This window comes from Megalops cyprinoides, chromosome 7 (assembly GCF_013368585.1).
Source record: "Megalops cyprinoides isolate fMegCyp1 chromosome 7, fMegCyp1.pri, whole genome shotgun sequence".
NCBI lineage: Eukaryota > Metazoa > Chordata > Actinopteri > Elopiformes > Megalopidae > Megalops > Megalops cyprinoides.
In genome coordinates, this window is record NC_050589.1 from 24,258,932 (window position 1) to 24,277,981 (window position 19,050).

The 19,050-nt window shown below is 41.8% G+C and overlaps 1 protein-coding gene across 2 annotated transcripts; it reads right to left on the bottom strand.

Annotated features, from left to right (window-relative positions):
- Positions 1 to 3,253: 3,253 nt before the first annotated feature.
- On the bottom strand, positions 3,254 to 9,972 carry tnfrsf9a (tumor necrosis factor receptor superfamily, member 9a). 2 transcript variants are annotated; one of them, XM_036534310.1, is made up of 8 exons: positions 9,900 to 9,972; positions 8,755 to 8,957; positions 6,200 to 6,319; positions 5,183 to 5,320; positions 4,737 to 4,809; positions 4,450 to 4,571; positions 4,047 to 4,184; positions 3,254 to 3,685 (listed from the first exon to the last, which is right to left on the bottom strand). In XM_036534310.1, exons 2-8 carry the CDS (start codon positions 8,915 to 8,917, stop codon positions 3,564 to 3,566), a joined length of 876 nt encoding a protein of 291 aa, XP_036390203.1. In that variant the 5' UTR covers positions 8,918 to 8,957; positions 9,900 to 9,972; the 3' UTR covers positions 3,254 to 3,563. The 2 variants fall into 2 exon arrangements, with proteins under 2 accessions (XP_036390203.1, XP_036390204.1); XM_036534311.1 differs by having other exon boundaries at positions 8,755 to 9,039; positions 9,900 to 9,960.
- Positions 9,973 to 19,050: the final 9,078 nt, after the last annotated feature.

Below are 19,050 nucleotides of genomic sequence, written 5' to 3' on the forward strand. Positions count from 1 at the left end.
TATTTTCTTTATGACAGCTGAGCTGTTTGTTACGTACTAATGGAAAGTACAACAACAAATGTGTTGTCCTATATCCAGTCTGGACTGACCCCTCTGAAACAAGCTTCCTTCAGGAAATCGTATAAAGCATTTTACAAGTGCCCTTTGTCTTTATTTCTGTGCAGTGGGAATAAACAATAGGAACAGTGTTGGGAAAGATACTGGAAGAAATGCCCTTTTTTGTTTGGCCTTACACCCAGTACAGTATGGCTTTGTCTGCAGTTGTACAGAATATTCACAATTCACAATCCTGCTGTAGGTGTGAAATGGCTGTAGTAGATTGACAATACTGCAAAAAACTGGTTTATGAGCCGTGGTGGAAACGCAAATGTTGAAGTCAGCTATTTCTAGGACTTAAACAGATGGGAAACTGGCCAATTTTTTTCTGCCTATCTGAATAGCTTGTCTTCAGTTTTCCACTTTTTGGGGGGAAACTGATATCATTGTGTTGATTTCAATAAAAACAAATCAAACAAATCAATGTATCTGTATCTGGCTTGTCCTGTATTTCAGCCAAAAAAGTGTCTATTACTGAGAAGAAGCAGCAAAGAATAAGGCACATTATATGTTTTGTTGTTTATTGTAATTGTAATTTACAAAAGTATGAAACACCAGCAAACTAATTCTGGAAAATATATGTACAGTATATAAACCTTTTTAAAGCTTGGTTCAGTTCAGTACACATAACGGAATACAGCAGTTTTCCAACCCTGGTCCTGGGGACTGCCACTGTTTTCATCTCCAACTGCACTCTGTTTGATGTGGCTTGATGTGGCTTTTAAGTGAATACTGATCTTTAATTGACATCTCTTCATTTGATTCAACATGTCTGCTGTCTGTGAGAGAAGTGATTAATAAAGTTTGTTCAACATATTTTTGTCAGTATGCACCCCATGGGAAAAAAGGTGCAGCTGTCTCAATTACGTTTGATTCAGTGTACAATTAGTTTTCCTTGTCCCAATTTACAATGAATTACTCAATAAAATATGAGTACCTGTCCATTTTGGTAAATTAAGGTGTGCTAATGTGCAGAAATTCTTCACAGAAACACCTTGTATCCTTCTGTCAGAGCAAAAACATTTTTGACAATTCGTGTCTTCAACAAAGTGCAACAAACTGATATTTCTTGGGCGATTTCAGATAAGCATCAACAGCTCCGTCAGACCTAAATGACTGAGAGCGAAGTATGAGCAGCCCTTCCCCAGGGTGAGATTTGGGGAATGCACAGTGTGTTGATTCTGTAAGTCACCTGAGGGATTTCCCCTTTCGTGGTAGTGAGGGTGGGGTGGGGGGGCTGGGGGTTAGTGACAGCTCAGATGAGTGGGGACCTGAGATCTTTGTCACTCTAAAGCAGAGAACCTCACTCCTTGCTGAGTGTCACACCCCGCCACATCACCTGAGGGGAGGGAGACCGCTTCTCTTTCATACTGCTCATTCCCATTTCCTGTGGGTGGCCGTGCGTGCCGCAAAAGGAGTGGCCGAAACCCATCTTACTTCTGTGGTCGTTTTGCTGTTCACCTAGATCTGCCGTCTTGCTCAGTCACAGGCGGACTTTTTTGATAGTTCTGTCTCAAGGGGTTCCATCATTCTATAACTCACACAATAGGTGGCATATCAGGATGTGACAACCAACAAAACTCTGCATGCACTCGGCTCAGCGTAATCTCTGTACTATATCAGTCACTGAGTCACATGTTTCGTCTGTCTTTCACCCTAGTGCTTTGGTTCGGTTACACTGGCCTGGCAGCAGGGGCAACTTAATCATCGCTGCTAAAGCGTTCTCATGCTATTCAATATCTGGTGACTCATGCTGGACGGCTAAAAACCTGAGTCAAGTCTTTCATCTGTGTAAAATTCACAGATATCTGCTGTACACTGCGATTTCAACATTTGATCTTGCGTACCCGCCACCCACGCAATAAATTAATATGTTGTAATGAGGCTGAGATTCCAACACAATCACTTGCTTGGAATGTAGTCCCGTGTCTCGTCAGGGAGGCTTAAGAGCCACGTTTCATGTCCCTTGAAGTTCTTGTTTTGAGAAATTGGGGGCTGTAGTCAACAAACTGCCAACAGTCTTGTTTTTCCTCCGCACGACCTCTAGGTTCTACGAGGCCGGAAATCCCTTGATTGCTGTTTACGTGCACTGACATGACTGTACATATGATGCTGATCTGTGGAATGTTGTTCAATCATGACTAATACGATTGTCGCGTACAACATGACTCATGTAATTAAGATGCGCCGCAGGGGCTTGGCGGCGTTCACCACTTGTTCGGAGCCTGTGAACTGCATTACCATTCACAACTGGTGAAACCCCCCTCCGGTTCCTCACTTCCTGCCCATCTAAGCACAGTAAGCGTGCCCTCGCACACCACAAGGGAGAAGAAAGGTAGCGAGGGGTTTATCAGAGGTCAGATCAACTATCTCAACTTATCTGCCAGCTCTTTGCGCACGGGTCAGCCTGGAACGTCTTTCACAATCTGCTCATGGGTGCGCACTCCACTCTGTTAAGCTGATGCAGCCGATAAGTAAATGCTATCGCACATTCAGCAAGTTTTCGCTTAACAGTCCCTGCTCAGTGCTTCCGTATTTCCAGAAAAGAAAACAGAGCTCATGATAAGTTCTGTGGCACGGTTTGCCACATTTCTATCGCGCTCTGCATGCTTGTCTTGCATTATCACACTCACTAATCCTTCCCCACATAATGCCCCTGAAGGTTACACAACACCAGGAAATCATTGGTGTGGCCGTGCTTCATACAAGACACAATCAGCTACTATATTTCAAAATGCTAAGCCAGAGGTCAGACACCCATGCGGAACTGGGGCTGTGCGACATGGTCATGAAACTGCGGTTGTAGTTGGGTAAGAAACAGGGGTATCCCCAATGGGGTGTTACAGGAATGTTGATATGCGTAACTGTGATGTCATAATGGAAGTAGGAGGTCCTGAGGCACAAGCAGCTGCCACTTTTTGAAAAGACATGGCTTTCAGTGCTGAACTCCCACCTGTACAACACAGCAGTGCATAGTTCTCTGTCTGACACACACATACGTAATCAAATTAATACTGACTTACAGTAGCAGCACTTACAGCCAACAAAATAAAACACACCACCCACTACCATGCCTTCCACTAAACTGACAGTCAATGTCCAGGAACTCATTTGTAAGTGTCTAAAGGTCATGCTAATTATCTTCCTGGGGGTGGGGGTAGGGGGGAGGGGAATTTCAATGAATGCAAGCCAGGTTAATATTATCAATGGCACAGATAGTGTTTCCCACAGTGGGTGTATATTTGGTATTGACAACTGTCCGAGACCAAGTGCAATAGTGAAACAGAGAGTGAAAGAAAAAACATGCATGCAGAGGCGTGTGACCACTTGTGTGCATGTTTTAGGAAAGGTCCTGGCAGCTTCTGCTGAGGTGAGAAACCCTGGGCAAGAGGCAACACCGGTTTGATGGAAGCGGTCACAGCAGTAGTCCTGTGAGGCAACAGTGCCGTGGATTTGAGCCGCCCCTCTCACACAGGAAGCAGCTTAGTCTCCGAATCCTCAGTGCAGACGGAGTCTGTGCTTCCGCCCTGCTCCTGCTGTGGCTGGCAGAAACTACAGTCCTCCTGCTGTGCCACCCTCTGCGGACCCTCTGGGGGGAAAGAGAGGGAGTGGAATGAAGGGGGGGGGGGGGGGGGGGGGGGGGGGGGGGGGGGATAAAAAATAAGCATCATCAAACTCTAAAGGAAGGAGAAAAAGCACTTTTGTTTCAGGAACAAGGAAGAACAAGCACTATCCAAAGACAGCGACTACATTGGTGGCTCCTGTTACGAGTGATTTTTTTCACCCTCTAGTGGCAAAGCAAAGGCACCGCTGTTGTTTAAAGGAAGCCCCTTATTCAGCGACAGAGTGAGTTAAGGCCAGTCAAGGTCTGTTTCTATGGCATCTTTGGCCATGAACCAAAATTGTAGGTGAGGCAGAATATGTTGAAATCCAGGTGAAGGAGGAAATACCTGCAGCTTTCTCCACCACTGGCTGTTTGGTTGACGGCTTTTTCATCATAATTTTTCCAGAAATGATGCAGGCAAATGCCACAACAAGAGTCAGAGACAAGCACAGACAAATGAAGGCAATCGCTGCTGCCTTCCAACCTTTGTCATCCAACACCACAGAGAAAAAGACAGAGAAAGGACACGGTCAGCTGAAAAAACTCATCCTTTTACATGAATAACTGGTCATCAGTACCATTTTGTACTACTCTGGGAGAAATTATGAACTGAAACTGAAGATTCAGACTGATTTCTGACTGGTTCTTGAGTATCAGTGCTCAATAACATCTGTGACATGTCACAATGAGAAGGTGACCAGCTCAATGTTCCTGTATTTTTGTTTTTGTTTTGTTTCCAAGCATCTCACCACTGCTGTCCTTCCTGGCCGGAACGGTGATGACCTCAGGGTTGGTAGCTGAAAAATTGCCACAAATGCTGTCTCTGACTGCAGTGCCCACATCCACGATTCGCTGCTGTGGGTCGGGGCAGCTAAGAGAGAAGAGGGTCAGGCAGAGGTCATGAGGACATTCCTTAGCAATGGACAACCGTCTGATTACGGATTTAACCTTCACCTTCGCCAGTACACAGACTGTGACAGCAGGCGGGACTCTGGAGCTCTGCTGTGTGATGGGTGGGGACGGGTGTGTGTTTCACCTGGTTCTCCAAGGTTTGCACTTCTGGTGGATCTGGTCATTGAAAGTCCCACTGGGGCAGTCACGGCAGACGCCTGTACAAAAACACACGGACTGTTGCACCCTACCCAATTCCTGAACAAAACAAACCACAAAGTGCATCTGTGCCTGTCTGCCCTTAACAATACAGACGGCATCAAGTGCTTCAATATGAACGGCATGAAGCATTTCACTGCAAACGGGAGTAAAGCTCTTCTTTTGCCTGTTTATAATAGCTTCATAACAGCTTCCTGCTTTACATTTGCATGCGAACAAAAAAGTCCTACAAAATAGGACTATTCACTAGAAATACCTTTAATGTGTTGTTGCTGAAGCCCACAGGACATTGTAATACGATTTGTAACAGAACCGTGCTGTGGAAGATGGTGACATGTAGTAATCTAAAAGATTACAAAGGTGGGGTCTTACGTCTCTCTGTGGGCTCCTGGCCCATTCCACACTCCTCCACACAGTAGGAGCAGAGGCTGTCCCCACATCGATACCCTTTACGGCAACCGCATACTGTGTCGCTGCTGCTGGTGCAGGCCTGCTTCACAAAATGCACGCCTGGATGGACACACACACACACACACACACACACACACACACACACACACACACACACAGCGGCTCACACTCAGAGCACATCATCAACTCACTTCTTATACACTTTACAGTACATTTAGGGCCCTGACAGCGTCAGCCAACTGCACTTTGCCCGTAAATGTGAATAGTGTATATTTTATTGTTTTTTTCCATATCATTATTTCATTCTTTGCAGTTACTGTCATGACGCCATGTAAAGCACACCAATCAAAATAGCACTTCCTTAAGTTCATAAAGTCAAGGACAAAGTATATTGAAATCAGACTGAATAGTGCCCTGACATTCTGGCAGTATGGCACGATGTGAATCTACAGTATTAATCAGATTGCATTCCAGCCAATGAGTGGTGGTGACTGTGATGTGATGAATAAAACTCTCTCTCTCTCTACGTATGTCTGTAATAAAACTAGCATTTGAGGTGCCCTCCACAGTATCAAAGCCCAGCCAGCAAGTCTGGACATTTTTCCAGGTTATGTGAAATGTTACCATTACGATTGTTTGATACAGCATCAGGTGTTGATATTTGATAGGGTCAAACACATCATCCCAGAGCTTTGATGCAAAAGCTCTGTTCACGTCACCTTCTTTTTTGGATTTTGAATGTGCAATATTGACATGGCATGCCACCGTAAGGCCATATGTTGATCTTTCCCACATCCAGGAGGAATACTAATACTAAACTAATACTACTATACTAATACCACTGATACTAAAAACAATGCAGACATGGTGACAACATGGTACCATGTTGCTCTTGGAGCGATGTTAGTAGGTTGTCATGGGGACTATGATAGCAGATTGCCAGGTGATTGGCAGCTGGAAAGTATCAGGGGAGTGTACCTATGCATTGAGTGCACCTCTGGCAAAACTCCTGCGTGGGGTCAAGGGTGTAGGTGCCCTCCTCACAGGGGACACAGAGCTCTCTAGGGTCCAGACCACACCTCTTATACACACGGTTTCCTGCAAACACATGCATACACAATTCAGTCACCAAATACACTCACATCTGAAAGAAATTACATCACCATCACTGTTACAAACCCTCCCACCATTTATACATAGACCTTACTTTTATACTTCTTGAAAGTGTCCATTTCAAATGAAATTAAAAGCATTGTGATATCACCAGGTAACACCAAGGGAATGTGAGTTGTTTTATTTCGTGTGGAGGGGTACTTCAATGATGATAATAATTTAATGATAATTATAATTTGTTATTTTAATTTTGTATAGTGGACAGTTTATATGACTGCATATCTATCATGCTGAACACCACACATCTGCCATCTAGTGGATTTGGGTGAATTGTATTTACTCTTCTTTTGCAGCACTTTAAAGGAACTATGTAACACCCAACACCATCTCTTGCAGGTTTATAACATGATGGCATGCATATGGTACTATGTATACAGGTAGAGAATAAAAGATCTTTATTCCCAAAAAAAGAGAGGGATTACTACACCGTGACAACTGTACAGTTGAAAGTTATTTTCCTATTCACACCGTTGTGTCACAGACTACCTTGAATACCCTGCAGAAGTTACCTGCAAACACTGACCTGGTGTGACACATTGTTGACACATTTCCGAAGTCACACAGATTTTTAAATGTAATTCCATATACTGTGCGAAATGAGTTTCCTGTTTCACCGCCAACCAGCAAACCTTTTATGTGGCTTCTCTGGAAATGATTGTGAAAGTGCTTCAGCTGGGGCATTTAAGTAAAGGCTCTTGGAAAAATAATATTGGATTTTAAAGTGAAATGTTCAGTATCACATTCCATTGTCTGTGTAATATCAGGGAACCTAATAGACTGTTTTGTCATCTGGGACATTTAGGAAGCAGTTTCTGGTCACATGTACAAAATGAAATAAGAATGCATACACTGTGTGTCCTATATGAAAGAAAAAGGAATGGTAATCTTTTATGTTGCACTTTTATATTGTGATCAGTGGCACACTGGACTGGCACACGAGGGACAGAAGGGCCCCAAGTTAAGTTTAACTATTAAGGTAAGTTTAACTGTTAAAGTCAGTGACGTTGCTAGCAGAATTGAACATTATCAGCCAGGCTGGTGGATAAAAATGTAAATGCTTAGATTTAGATTTAGTTAGATTTCCCCAATTACCCTTTACTAGATTTTTGACTGTTGTGAGGAGAAGGAGGATTTTAGAATGCGCATGCTGATGTCTGTTCTGCTTTTCTTCTAAATAAATAAGTATACCAGATACCAGAGATACCAGAGAGCTTATACACAGGAGGACAGCCACTAAGTGAGGTAAGCACTGGTATTTGGGTTAGGAATATGTGGGAACACTAGAAATTAATCTTCTCAGCCTCTACAAAATATGATCTAAGAATTTCACCTTAACTGGTGTAACACTGGTAGTAGAATTTTAAAAGATCCATATTCCCTTTTATTTCACTACAGGTAAAGCTATTTGTGAGCTCTCCTGTTTCTCATATAGTTTGGACACTCTCTTTTTACCCTCTGCCTCTGGTTAATGTGGTGAGAGACAGTATAATTTATGAGGCCCTCAATGCTGCAAGCTGGTTTTAGAGAAAAAAAAAAGTTGGCTTTGGTGCACGTGTTGAAATTGAAATTAAATTTACTGTATGTAGCTTGCAAAAAGCCAAACAACATGGTTAGTAAAATTAAAAGTTCAACCTTCCAAGGATCCCCTCCTGAACTTTGGAGGGGACCCCCAGGAGTTTGTGGTACACCACTGATTATGATTTACTTATTCGTTGAATGATAAGCTGGCTATCACTTGCACCACAACCAGTAACTCTAAGACAGGATTCTCATTTCAGACATTAAAGAAAAACAGGAATCTCCAAAACTAGAAACACATCTCCATTACTGCCAGGAAGAATGATAAGTATTGAACATTTACAGAGCAGCAATGGAATGTCATGTCTAGTTCAACCATAGAGATTTTACAGTTCAAGTACAAAGAGTACAAAGATGTTTTGTATTTGAGATGGAGACAAACAGCTTCACCAAAATCACGCTATCACAAATGAGAAACATATGTAGTTCTGCACCTGTGGATATACAGTCACTGTCAGTGTGGGTAACAGCATAATGATGCTTTTCATAATAATGAAAACAAGACCTTCAGCCCCAATATGCTCAGCATTCTGCCTACAGTCCAGAGTTTATCTAACACTGTGTCAGTCCTGGTCTTGAACACCACAAGCATATCTGCTTCTGCTTATGAATATTGTTAAACTATTCTATGTCAATGAAAAAACACTTCCAAGTGTTAGTGTGAGATGTACCTTTAATTTCCTCCTATTCTGAAATAACACTGAAATAACATCTTTAACCCCTTAAAAACGCAATTTAATATACACACACATAAGCAGTCATTGAAGACACCAGTGACTCACCTGGTTTGCATCTCTCACAGCAAACATCCGACAGACCTGAAGGAGTCCAGCGCACGCAGCCTCTGGCGACCTCATGAGAAGCATCTGCACAGCCCATCAGGAGCAGAGTGGTAAGAAGTGCCCAGCTGGTGGTCTTCATGACAGGCCTCAAAGCTCTCCTCATCTTCACGGTGTAACAGGACCTCTTCAGTGACAGGGCAGGGCTGGGTGTGAAGAGTCGGCAATCTCTCAACAGCAACGCCTGGCTTTTGCGGTTGACCTTAAATGGAGAAAACTCCCCGGTGCCTGATGTGTCATCCACTGACAAACAGAGACATCAATACCGGGGGGGGGGGAGGGGGTGACACCGCACCGCAACACACAAATATACCTGGGAATGTTTCGTTTACTACATCAGTGAACAGCGCACACGAAAAGCGCTCACATCCTTTCAAATACGATAACGCATGGGTTTACCCAGCATTAACTGAGACGGACCAAAATCAACACAACAGTTGAACCCAAGCTGTCTGAAGCAAGCTGCATGCGCTATCAAACCACCAGCTCCCAAACAACTGCAAGTACAGTACTTGACAAACTGACGAACCACTTTTCCCTCCCCGTCAAATTAATTTCACTAGACCTTGTTGAATACACCTCCTCATCTGTTAAAATATGGTTTGTCTCATTAAACTGTGTTTTTCGGTTCATAACCAGGAATGGGTTACGGTCAGAATGATTAAAATGTATGAGTTACAAAACTAGAATACATCACTAATTTTTCGCACTTTCTAAAATTGTCTATTGATGACATTCCAATTTATGTACATTTGTGCTGAGACCTCCAACAAACTGCTATAACCGCCACTATTCACTACGGCAAACTCATACATTCAACTTCCAACGATCGCGCTAAAATTCAAATCAAAGCTACCTAACAAAGCCAAGTAGCCGTAAAGTAAATTGTATACGGATGGCCCAAGCCTTCCTTCACTCTTTTGATTTAAACGGCGACTATCTTTACATGTTGAACGCGTCACTTGCTAGAACGCTCCAGCGAGGACTCCAGGAACAGAGAATCTGTATGGTAGCCTACCACGGCAGATGATATACAACCGTACTTTTAACGGAATGTTACGATGGCAAACATGAATATAGAAGTTCACCTGTCAACAAGCGTGTCTCCTCAGCCGAAGGATCCAGTAGCCACCCAGCACTCTAGCTGGGTCTCTTGCCGGTATGCGACAGACTGACTCATTCTCTGAGAAACCATTTGTATATGCTGTGATCAAGTCTTTCTGTGGGGGGTAGTGGGAGGCGTGGTGAATATACGCTCTTTTGGAATGTAGTCACCCCCTAGTGATTTCCCAAAATTGACTTTGCGCTTTACATTTCTCACTGGGATCTGCAATCGCAAAGTTAAAGTTAGTGGATTGCTGCAATCTTAATGAACGACGCTTTCCGTGCGTGCAGTCATCACCGAGTGTATCGGTGGCAGCGTCACAGCGTATCCCTTCAATGTCGCTGCAAAATGAAATGACAGTATTCGAATCCCAACGACATATATCGGACAAAGGACAACAAAACGAAAGGAACCACTGAAGATCTAAATGTTGAACTTATAATTGGTAAGTTTACATACAGCCATGCGTCGCTTAACGTCCACGATACGTTCTGTGAAATAGGACGTTATGTGATTTGGACGTTGTGCGAACACCATACTATATACAGTATATGGTAAAATTGCGAGAATGCAAATAAAAATACTAGGAACAGTAATGGGTTGTAGTACTTAGTCATCTTAGTCGAATTGTCTCCTGTCTCACGAATCTGCACTCAAGGACTTTGTCCTTGCCTGGCTTACCAACCATGTTGGCTGTGCACCCTGCCCAGTCGGCACCCAATCGACTGTGTGGTAGCAATGCACTTTCTAAGTAGAGAGGAAACAAACATAAACCATAAATGACGTGATGTAATGAAATCTCCTTCTGTACACCTCTGTGGGCAAACCTGACATGCCTTGTAACTGATATGCATACCTTGGGTTCACACTCAGGTAAGCAATATGCCACACTGATATCACCACCCAGGTGTCTGTGTCATGGACAGATGTCACTTCCTGTTACTTTTCATAGCTCTGTTTTCATAATGACTGAACAACTTCACTAGAATTCATGTATTCATTAAAAAGCACTGCTGTTGGCACTGTACTGTTACGACAGGAAGCACTAAGGTCGAAGCTTGTGTGTTCCCCTCTGTGCCATGTTTTATACTTTCAATTATTTATGATTTCATACACAGTAAAGCATGAGATCTTGAAGGAGGGGATTACTGGAGGAATGTCCCAACTGAGTTCCTGTTTGAAAACACCTAAGCTTCTCTCTCACCAGTTATCAGTTTCCTGGTCGTAGCATACCTCACTTTTACTTTTGAAATGAGTGCTATGTGGATATCTTTTGAAATGCTACAGATAAATATTTTTGTTTACACTAATGAAAGGAATTACTAACAGATGACGGGGTAGTTGGGCTACTCTTTAAGGATGAGCCTGAGAAGGCCAGTTTTAAAGATATTTTAGAGAGTGGTGTCTTCACTTTAGTTTCATATTTAGTTGAGATTTAGATTATAGCTCATCTAGGAACATGCTTTGTTAGTATACACTTTATACATTAACATCCCTTAGTGAGAGCTGGAAGAGTGGCTTATTTTGTTTAAATAACCCCCATGTTCCAAGCAAATATTTGGAGGGATTAGAATTTTCAGACAATCCCTACAAAATTAACCAAACCCAGACAGAACAGTCCCACTTAGCACTTCCTTTCCACATTAGATGTTCACATCATTCCGCCTCCACTCATCTCTATACTCCCCCCCCCCCCCCTATTTATGATGTCCAACGCAGGGACCAATAACCTCAGCCCAACTGGGGAAAGCCAGATGTGATCCTTCATTGGACATTGGTTAAGTACCACTACACCCACATCAATAATTACGTTCACGCTTTGATTGCATGCAAATTCATATCAACTGAATTACATGTTATTAGATTTACATTTGGTCATTTAGCAAAAACTCATACTCAGAATGACTAATAAATAACCCAGTGTGTCCAATAAAGTGCAAATGCACACAAGACACGACTGTCTACAACTGACATGCATGCGTCAGCTTCTTTTGCAGTGTAGCTAGCAATAACTAGTGCTTACAAACTTAAGTGCATTGGAAACATAATTTCAATACAATATAGCTTACAGTAAGATTAGAACATACTCTAAAGTACACAGGTAAGGGAGAAGAATTATGGTGGACTTTTCTGCAGCACATCCCATCAAATGTCTGGTGTGTAGTGACAAAGCATGATTCATCAGTGTCATGCACACCAAACAAGGGGTTTTCTGTGCACAGTGCCATTATTGTTCAAGATGAAGGCTGTGTCACCGTCCAAAGAGACAAAGGTACATGCAAGTGAACAAGTCCATATTTGACATGACATGACACAAGTACATAACAATGGAGTAAAAATTAGCTAGATTGGCAGCCAATGGATAAGTTGATTATCATTGATGATAACAAAAGATTTGATATTTACAATGTATAAGGGAAGTATGATGAATATAGCACCAGTAACTATTCACCTTCAGGTAACACGATACTAAAGCCAAATTACTTCTTCTTTCTGTGAGTACTTTGTAAAGTCAGAGATAGATCAGTGAAAGGCACCAGGCTGTCTATTAGAAAACAATGTCCCAAATGGACCAAATTACACCCTTCCCCTTCATCCTCTTGTATGCACCCGTGATGTATAAATTAGCTAGACTGGCAATTTGGCTCCAGAACTGTGATCATTCTAATATGGCTTCCTAGGCCCTAAGGGATAGCACTGAAAAACCATAACCTTAAACAACAAATGTATTACATTAACAAATGTATTTTTAGGGGGAGGTGATGATCATAAGAATTCATATTATGAATTGTTATGATCATCACCTCCCCCTAAAAATATCAAACCTGAGGAATATGGTCTTTTGTCAATTATCTTGGACAGAACACCCTGAGCACTACCATTTGACTAATACATTTGTTGTTTAAGGTTATGGTTTTTCAGTGCAACTCCACAGAAAACCATGGAAATGACAGGAGTGGTAGCATCTGGGGCTCCTGAGAAGCTCAATGGGTATGGTGCTCTCCCTGCAAGCTGAGCTCTATGATCACAGTTCAGTAGATGGTTGAAGATGATATGAGTTTCCAGTAGCAGTCAATAGTGGTCAGGACAGTGGAGTCGCTGGCCACCCAAGTCTTTAGACCACACCTCAGCTTCACTACCCAAGCATGAACTCTCTCTCCCTTTTTGTGTCATCTTACTGTAGTTGTAGTTTTAGTCTAGGAAAAGAGCATCTCCTAAATGGCAAAAATGTAAAATATATACATAAACCAGGAAGCTTATGTGGAAAATGACAGATGTACATGTCTCAAAGTGAGCTGTTGTTTCCCTTCTGAGCCTCAGTAGATAGTAACTTGTGTCAAACATAGTGGTCTGAACCAGTCATTGTGAAGTCATTGTGCCCACATGGTGACAGACAGCCAGGTCTTCAAAGAATGACCAGCTGCTTGTTTTGATTCATACTGGCATGATGCTGACACTACAACCCTAGCCCCACTTCATAACCTTTACCCCTCAACATGTGGAACTTACTATAAACAGGGTGAGTCACGGAGGGCTGATGATGTTTTTGGGATGTTTGTGGGTTTGTTTTTTTTTTTCTCTTCGCGAAGGGGCTTTTTAGTTGTTTTCTTTCTTTTTAGCTGACTTCTCTTTGACAGTCGAATCAGTTAATAAAAATTCAAACACCTTTAGCACAATTCCGCGATTACACTGTCACAAAGCTGTGCTGGACAAAGAACATTTTCCAGAAGTAATCAAAAACTCAGAAAACCAAGAGCTAACTATGGAAAAAATGGGAAATTATTCACTAAACCCAGAAAAGGGCGGTCATTAGACTATCCTGGAAAACAGAAAAATATAAAACAAACAACCTGCCCATAACTGGCTGTAAAGTAAGGACAAAAAGAGCAGATGTGGTGGACCAAAAATGAGCATATTATTCAAACAGCGGATATTGCACCACACCCTTGAAGAGATACTGTAAGAGTATGATTGGTATGTCAGAGAGCTGGGTCTTTATCCTGACAAGGTAATCATGTTAGTCTTGATGGCTGAGTGGTGTAAGGCATTGTGTTCTGACTACAGTCTTGTCTGGAGCTGTTGGCTCAAGTCCTTCTTCTGACAGCTCTTTAATGCTTCTCAGCTCAGTAGCCTTTCAGACATGCTTGCAAAGAAAAACATTCACAGAGCAGCCTGACCAGTTAACAAAGGGTGTGGGTAGTTGTGGCCGAGTGGCCGAGCAGTTAAGGCAATGGACTTACAAAATCCATTGGGGTTTCCCTGCGCAGGTTTGAATCCTGCTAACTACAAAGTCAGCTTTTCCTTTGCCAGAAGTCACTCTGAATAAAAGCTTCGGCTAAATGAATGTAATGTAAAAATGTAACGAATGCTCTTGTGTGGAGCTGTGCTGTGCAGTCATGAGGACTGGATTTAGTAGCTCTCCCTCCCATACCATAAACACTTTATAGAAAAGACTGTGCAAGTGTTTAATTGCATTCCTATGTTTGGTAACTGGGTCTGTAGCTTAAGCTGCTATAAATAAAACTTACATCAACATGTAAGTCATCATCACTACTGCTGTGTCCCCGTTGTGAATATGCATTGTTTTGCCAGCACCTCATATCAAGGGAAGGGGAATATCCCACCTGAACTAAATAAGTACCAGGAGACACACTGTGATTTTGCAACATGCTCTTTTGAAACTAAAATAGAGAACAGGTCACTCTGGTGTGATCACCTGTCTGTCAGAGCTTTCCAGTTTCTTCCATCAAACTTAAAAAAAAAAAAACAGAGTAAGCTTTGTTCCTTTGATAGGAAATGTTTTGACAAGGGATCAGCTGAAGAACCTACATTCATATATACCATTGTAAGAGTACATCCACGGAAGAGCATATGGTTTTGCATTCACTGGAAACACATTTTTCACTCGTGTCACCCAAATGCAACAGGACAGGTACAGGAAATGCTACCAGCCTGTCTCACCAGCTAAAACTCTGTCCCACTTTTTGCCACAAAAACAATGCACATATTTACAGTGGTGACATGCAAAGTGAGATAGATTTCAGTGGTAAATCCATCTGTGGAATTACATTTCAACCACTGAAAGCACAGCAGAACTATTAAATCTGTGAGCTTCCAAATGCTGCTTGTGCTGCAACGGGTTCAGGGCAATTGGGAGAGAGAAAAGCTTCATGAAACCAAAAATGGGTGTAATTGATCTAATGATATTGTGTTGCTATGGAGAGCAAAGTCTATTGATTAGTTAACATTCCTGTATATTTCCTGATTAATAATGGTTATCATGTTACCCAGAAATATATTTTTCTGAAAATGACTAAATGAACAAAACAGACATTTAATTGCAATTATTTACACATAAATCCTCCAAAAGTAATACTGCATTAACAGTGTGTGTCCCCTTATCCCAAATACTCTTTCAGTGTGGCTGAAGTAGTTCATGTGAAGTGGGTATTACTTACTTCTAGTTATTACTAGAAAGCAGAAATTCTACTTCCTATATGAAGTACTAAACAATTCCACAAAAGGTGAAACATCTGTGGCTTTCTTGTTGCATATATTCTCAACATTGTTGTTGCAGATAAGGAAGCCAGTGCAGACTTACTAAGGACATTCTGGAATGATAAATTCTATTTAAAAATGAGGGCTGGCTACAGCTTTTTTGATTAGGGACCCCCATTGGCAAATCAGGACGGTGCCACTGCCATGAAGAAACACATTCACAGTCTGAAATGGCTGCCGATGGTTTGTTTTTCTTGGGGTTTTTTTTTGGTGGGGTCAGGTGAAGGTTTTGGTGAACCTGGCCCACCTGGGGCCTCCATGTGGAACTGAGTCATCTGTGGAACCGACTCGAGTATCTTTGAAGAATGAACTTTAGCAATCTTACAAGCAAGCTCATCATCACTGACTGCCATTTTAGAGATGAATCAAATACCTTGAAAAACCTTGAATCATCAAACTTATGTACATAATCATATGCATATAATCTTACTTTGAGTAGATTTGACCACGCTTGTCACAATTATTTCCGAATGAGTTATTATTTAACTGGAAACAGGTGTTTTTTTCTTCCTTGTTAGTTTTTGAGAATTTTGATTGATTTCTCTGAAAGCGCACAAGATGTCACAAAAGAGTGTTGCCAAATCTTCACATGTCCAGACTGTCTTTCTCTAAAGTTGAGACGGAAGAGGAACTTGGAACTCACAAAGGGCTAGGGCTGCTAACCAGAGGAGAATGTAGCTCATTCTCTGCAAGCATGCAATATCTCATATCTCTATGATGATTACCCTCACATGAGTTCTTTGACAACATGACATGGTGATAGTACCGCCAAACTGGCAACACTGCATAAGTCTCATTTATTTTATTATTTATTTATTTTAGTTTCAGAATTTCAATTTCGAATAGTTTAGTGTATCAGTCTATTTTTTACAGCTTTTTTGTTGGAAGGGATATGCAAAGTACTGTTTATTATATAGAATAACTGAATAGGAACATACAAAATTACTGCACTAAATGAATTATAAACAACATTACTCTGCTCTCCAACATAACTTTTTTCATGGCTGGCAGGCTGCATCCTTTTAAGACCATTTGAAAGTAAGAGCAAGTCAGTACTTCAGAAGCTTCCCCTTGTTCCTTTTTCCGTATTGTGCAACATAAGTATTATTGTGCAACATAAATGAAATAACACAAAAGAGAGAAGTTTTAAGTTTGATAAAAAAAAGTGCTGTCAGGGGGTCTTTGTGTATGTCAGGAGCCGGCTCTGGGTGGAGGAGTAGAGCTAGTTTCTCCCCTACATTTCCCTGCCTCTTGCGTATGCACACCCACTTTCGCGCTCGTGCTCGCACTCACTGTGACATTTCACGCCCCCTAATCTGTGTCAAGGACGGCACCTACAGCTGTCACTTTTCTCAGCCCACACCACAGACGTCAGCAGCTCTCTCTGTTGCATGGTCGTTTGCAGCACGAGTGGGAAAACCACAGGGCGGGGGGAGGGGCTGGGTTCACAAAAACTGTCAACATCCTTCAAAGAGCTCTCAGCTTATACAGCACTGAGGCTGCTCAGCATATTCACCATCGCCAATTATCATTAGCTACCTTTTAATTTAGTTTTTCACTAGTTAGCTCCACAACCACATTTGGAGTGGACCAAAATAGCTTGCATCTGAGCAGGTTCATACTGAAAGTGCAACTCTCTTTGAAGCCTGTCCTCTTATGCAGTTTCGCCCAGTCACTACCATCCTGCGCTTACGTCCTGCATCAGTCAGATACATCCGACTGACTGGCTCAGGAATTCATCAGATTCTTTACTTGTCTGCGCAGTAAAGACCAGGAAGCCCACTCATACCAGTGGTAAACATGTAATTTCCGCCCACATGTCGGTGCGGTTGTCTAGCACTTCCTCAACAACTCGCTAATGTACAGGGTCTCCCATCATTACAAAACATGCTACCACACAGATTAGAACAGCAAGAGGTAAATCTTCCTGTTGCCACTGAAAATGATGTTGCACTCTTAGAATAGGTGCATTATGGGTAGCAAGGAGTGCAGACACCAAACTCCACAATGGAAGAGAATGGAACATGTCCTTTTCTCCCACTTAAACATCCCTGAACCCTTATTGTCAAATTTTCTTCTCTGAATTCACTTGGTTACTAAACCTCACATCCCAGTCAAACATTTTGATAAACATTACAATGAGGTTAAATCATTTTAATGACTAGAATGAGTTTTGAAATTTAAAAAAGCACTACTAAATATTGACTACAACCAGGAAGACAGGAAGATTTCTGTCTCATAGTTACAGTCTTTGGTGTTACTCGAGTCATGGCCAGCATGTAAGAAGTCTTACAACTTCAGTATGGGTTGAGGCTCCTGAGTCTCAGGCATTAAATTTTCTCAGAACAAATTCTCCCCTGCATTCATTATTTTATTTTCAACTGTTTAAAGAGGAAGGATTTGAAGGGTGTTGAAATTTTGCTAAACAGACACTTTTATCAAGAGCACGCAACATAGCCTACATCTTTTAGGTGATACCCATTTACACAGCTGGATATTAATTGAAGCAGTTCAGCTTAAGCAGGGACGCAGATGGGGGGATAGGGGGATACGTCCCCCCCAGTTTCATACGGAAGCCGATCCGTCCGTCCGTCCCCCATGGGTTATGCACCCTTCAATAACTTTTAAGGCTTTTTGCTTGCTGTCAGAAAACACACTGTTATCAGTTATGAAACTGTTATGGAGCAGGTAGTAAATGGAAATTAACCTACAAGTTAAGGCCTGGGAAATAATTCAGAAGTCAATGTTTTTTAATGTTTTTTTTTTATCTTTCATCTATCTTTTATTATCTTTTTTAATCTTACACCTATCTTTATTTATCTTTTTTTATCTTACAGCTGAATAAAGGGTTTTCACTAATGTGGTATGCAACAACCAAAATGAAATGAAACAAGTAACATTTAATAGGCAGTAATATATTTACAGCCCATTTCTAAAAATTAAAAAAAAAAAAAAACCTGTGGAGAAAGTATAGGTCTCCCCCTAGTGGCTAACTGTATCTAGTGAAATTGTTTATTATATTCACAAAGGGGTACGCGAGGTAATCTTAGGCTAACTGTATTTATGAAACACATCTGAGGCATGGTTATCATTAAATCTTAACTTTGTGTCTACTTTTCATTGAACTACTGGTCACACACTATTTGTGATTTCTTTCCATTTTAACTGCGTGACGGACTGAGCCGTAACAGGCGGACATTAGGCAATGCACTTGTGTTCATTGTGCCAGCAACAACCTTTTAACGAACAATAACGCGCTATCAATCTGCTGTTCAGTGTAATCCCGCCTCAATTCATACGTTTCCCGTCATTTCTGTGTTAAGTTGCCGTATCATTTTATCGGTAAACACTGGGGGAAAGTTATGCTTAATTTTAGTCACTCTCCTTGTACTTACTTGGGCGGATTCCCTGCAAAAGGGTATGTATTGCAAAAATGCGTATACTCCCGGTGGAGGCGGTGTCCTGGCCATGCTGCACGTGTGTGACTGATGGAATCCCCACGCGAGAATGTGAGACTGGCAGTGGGGAGGGTGGGTTTTTTTTTGTTTTTTGCGAGAACCATGCGGCGAAAGACT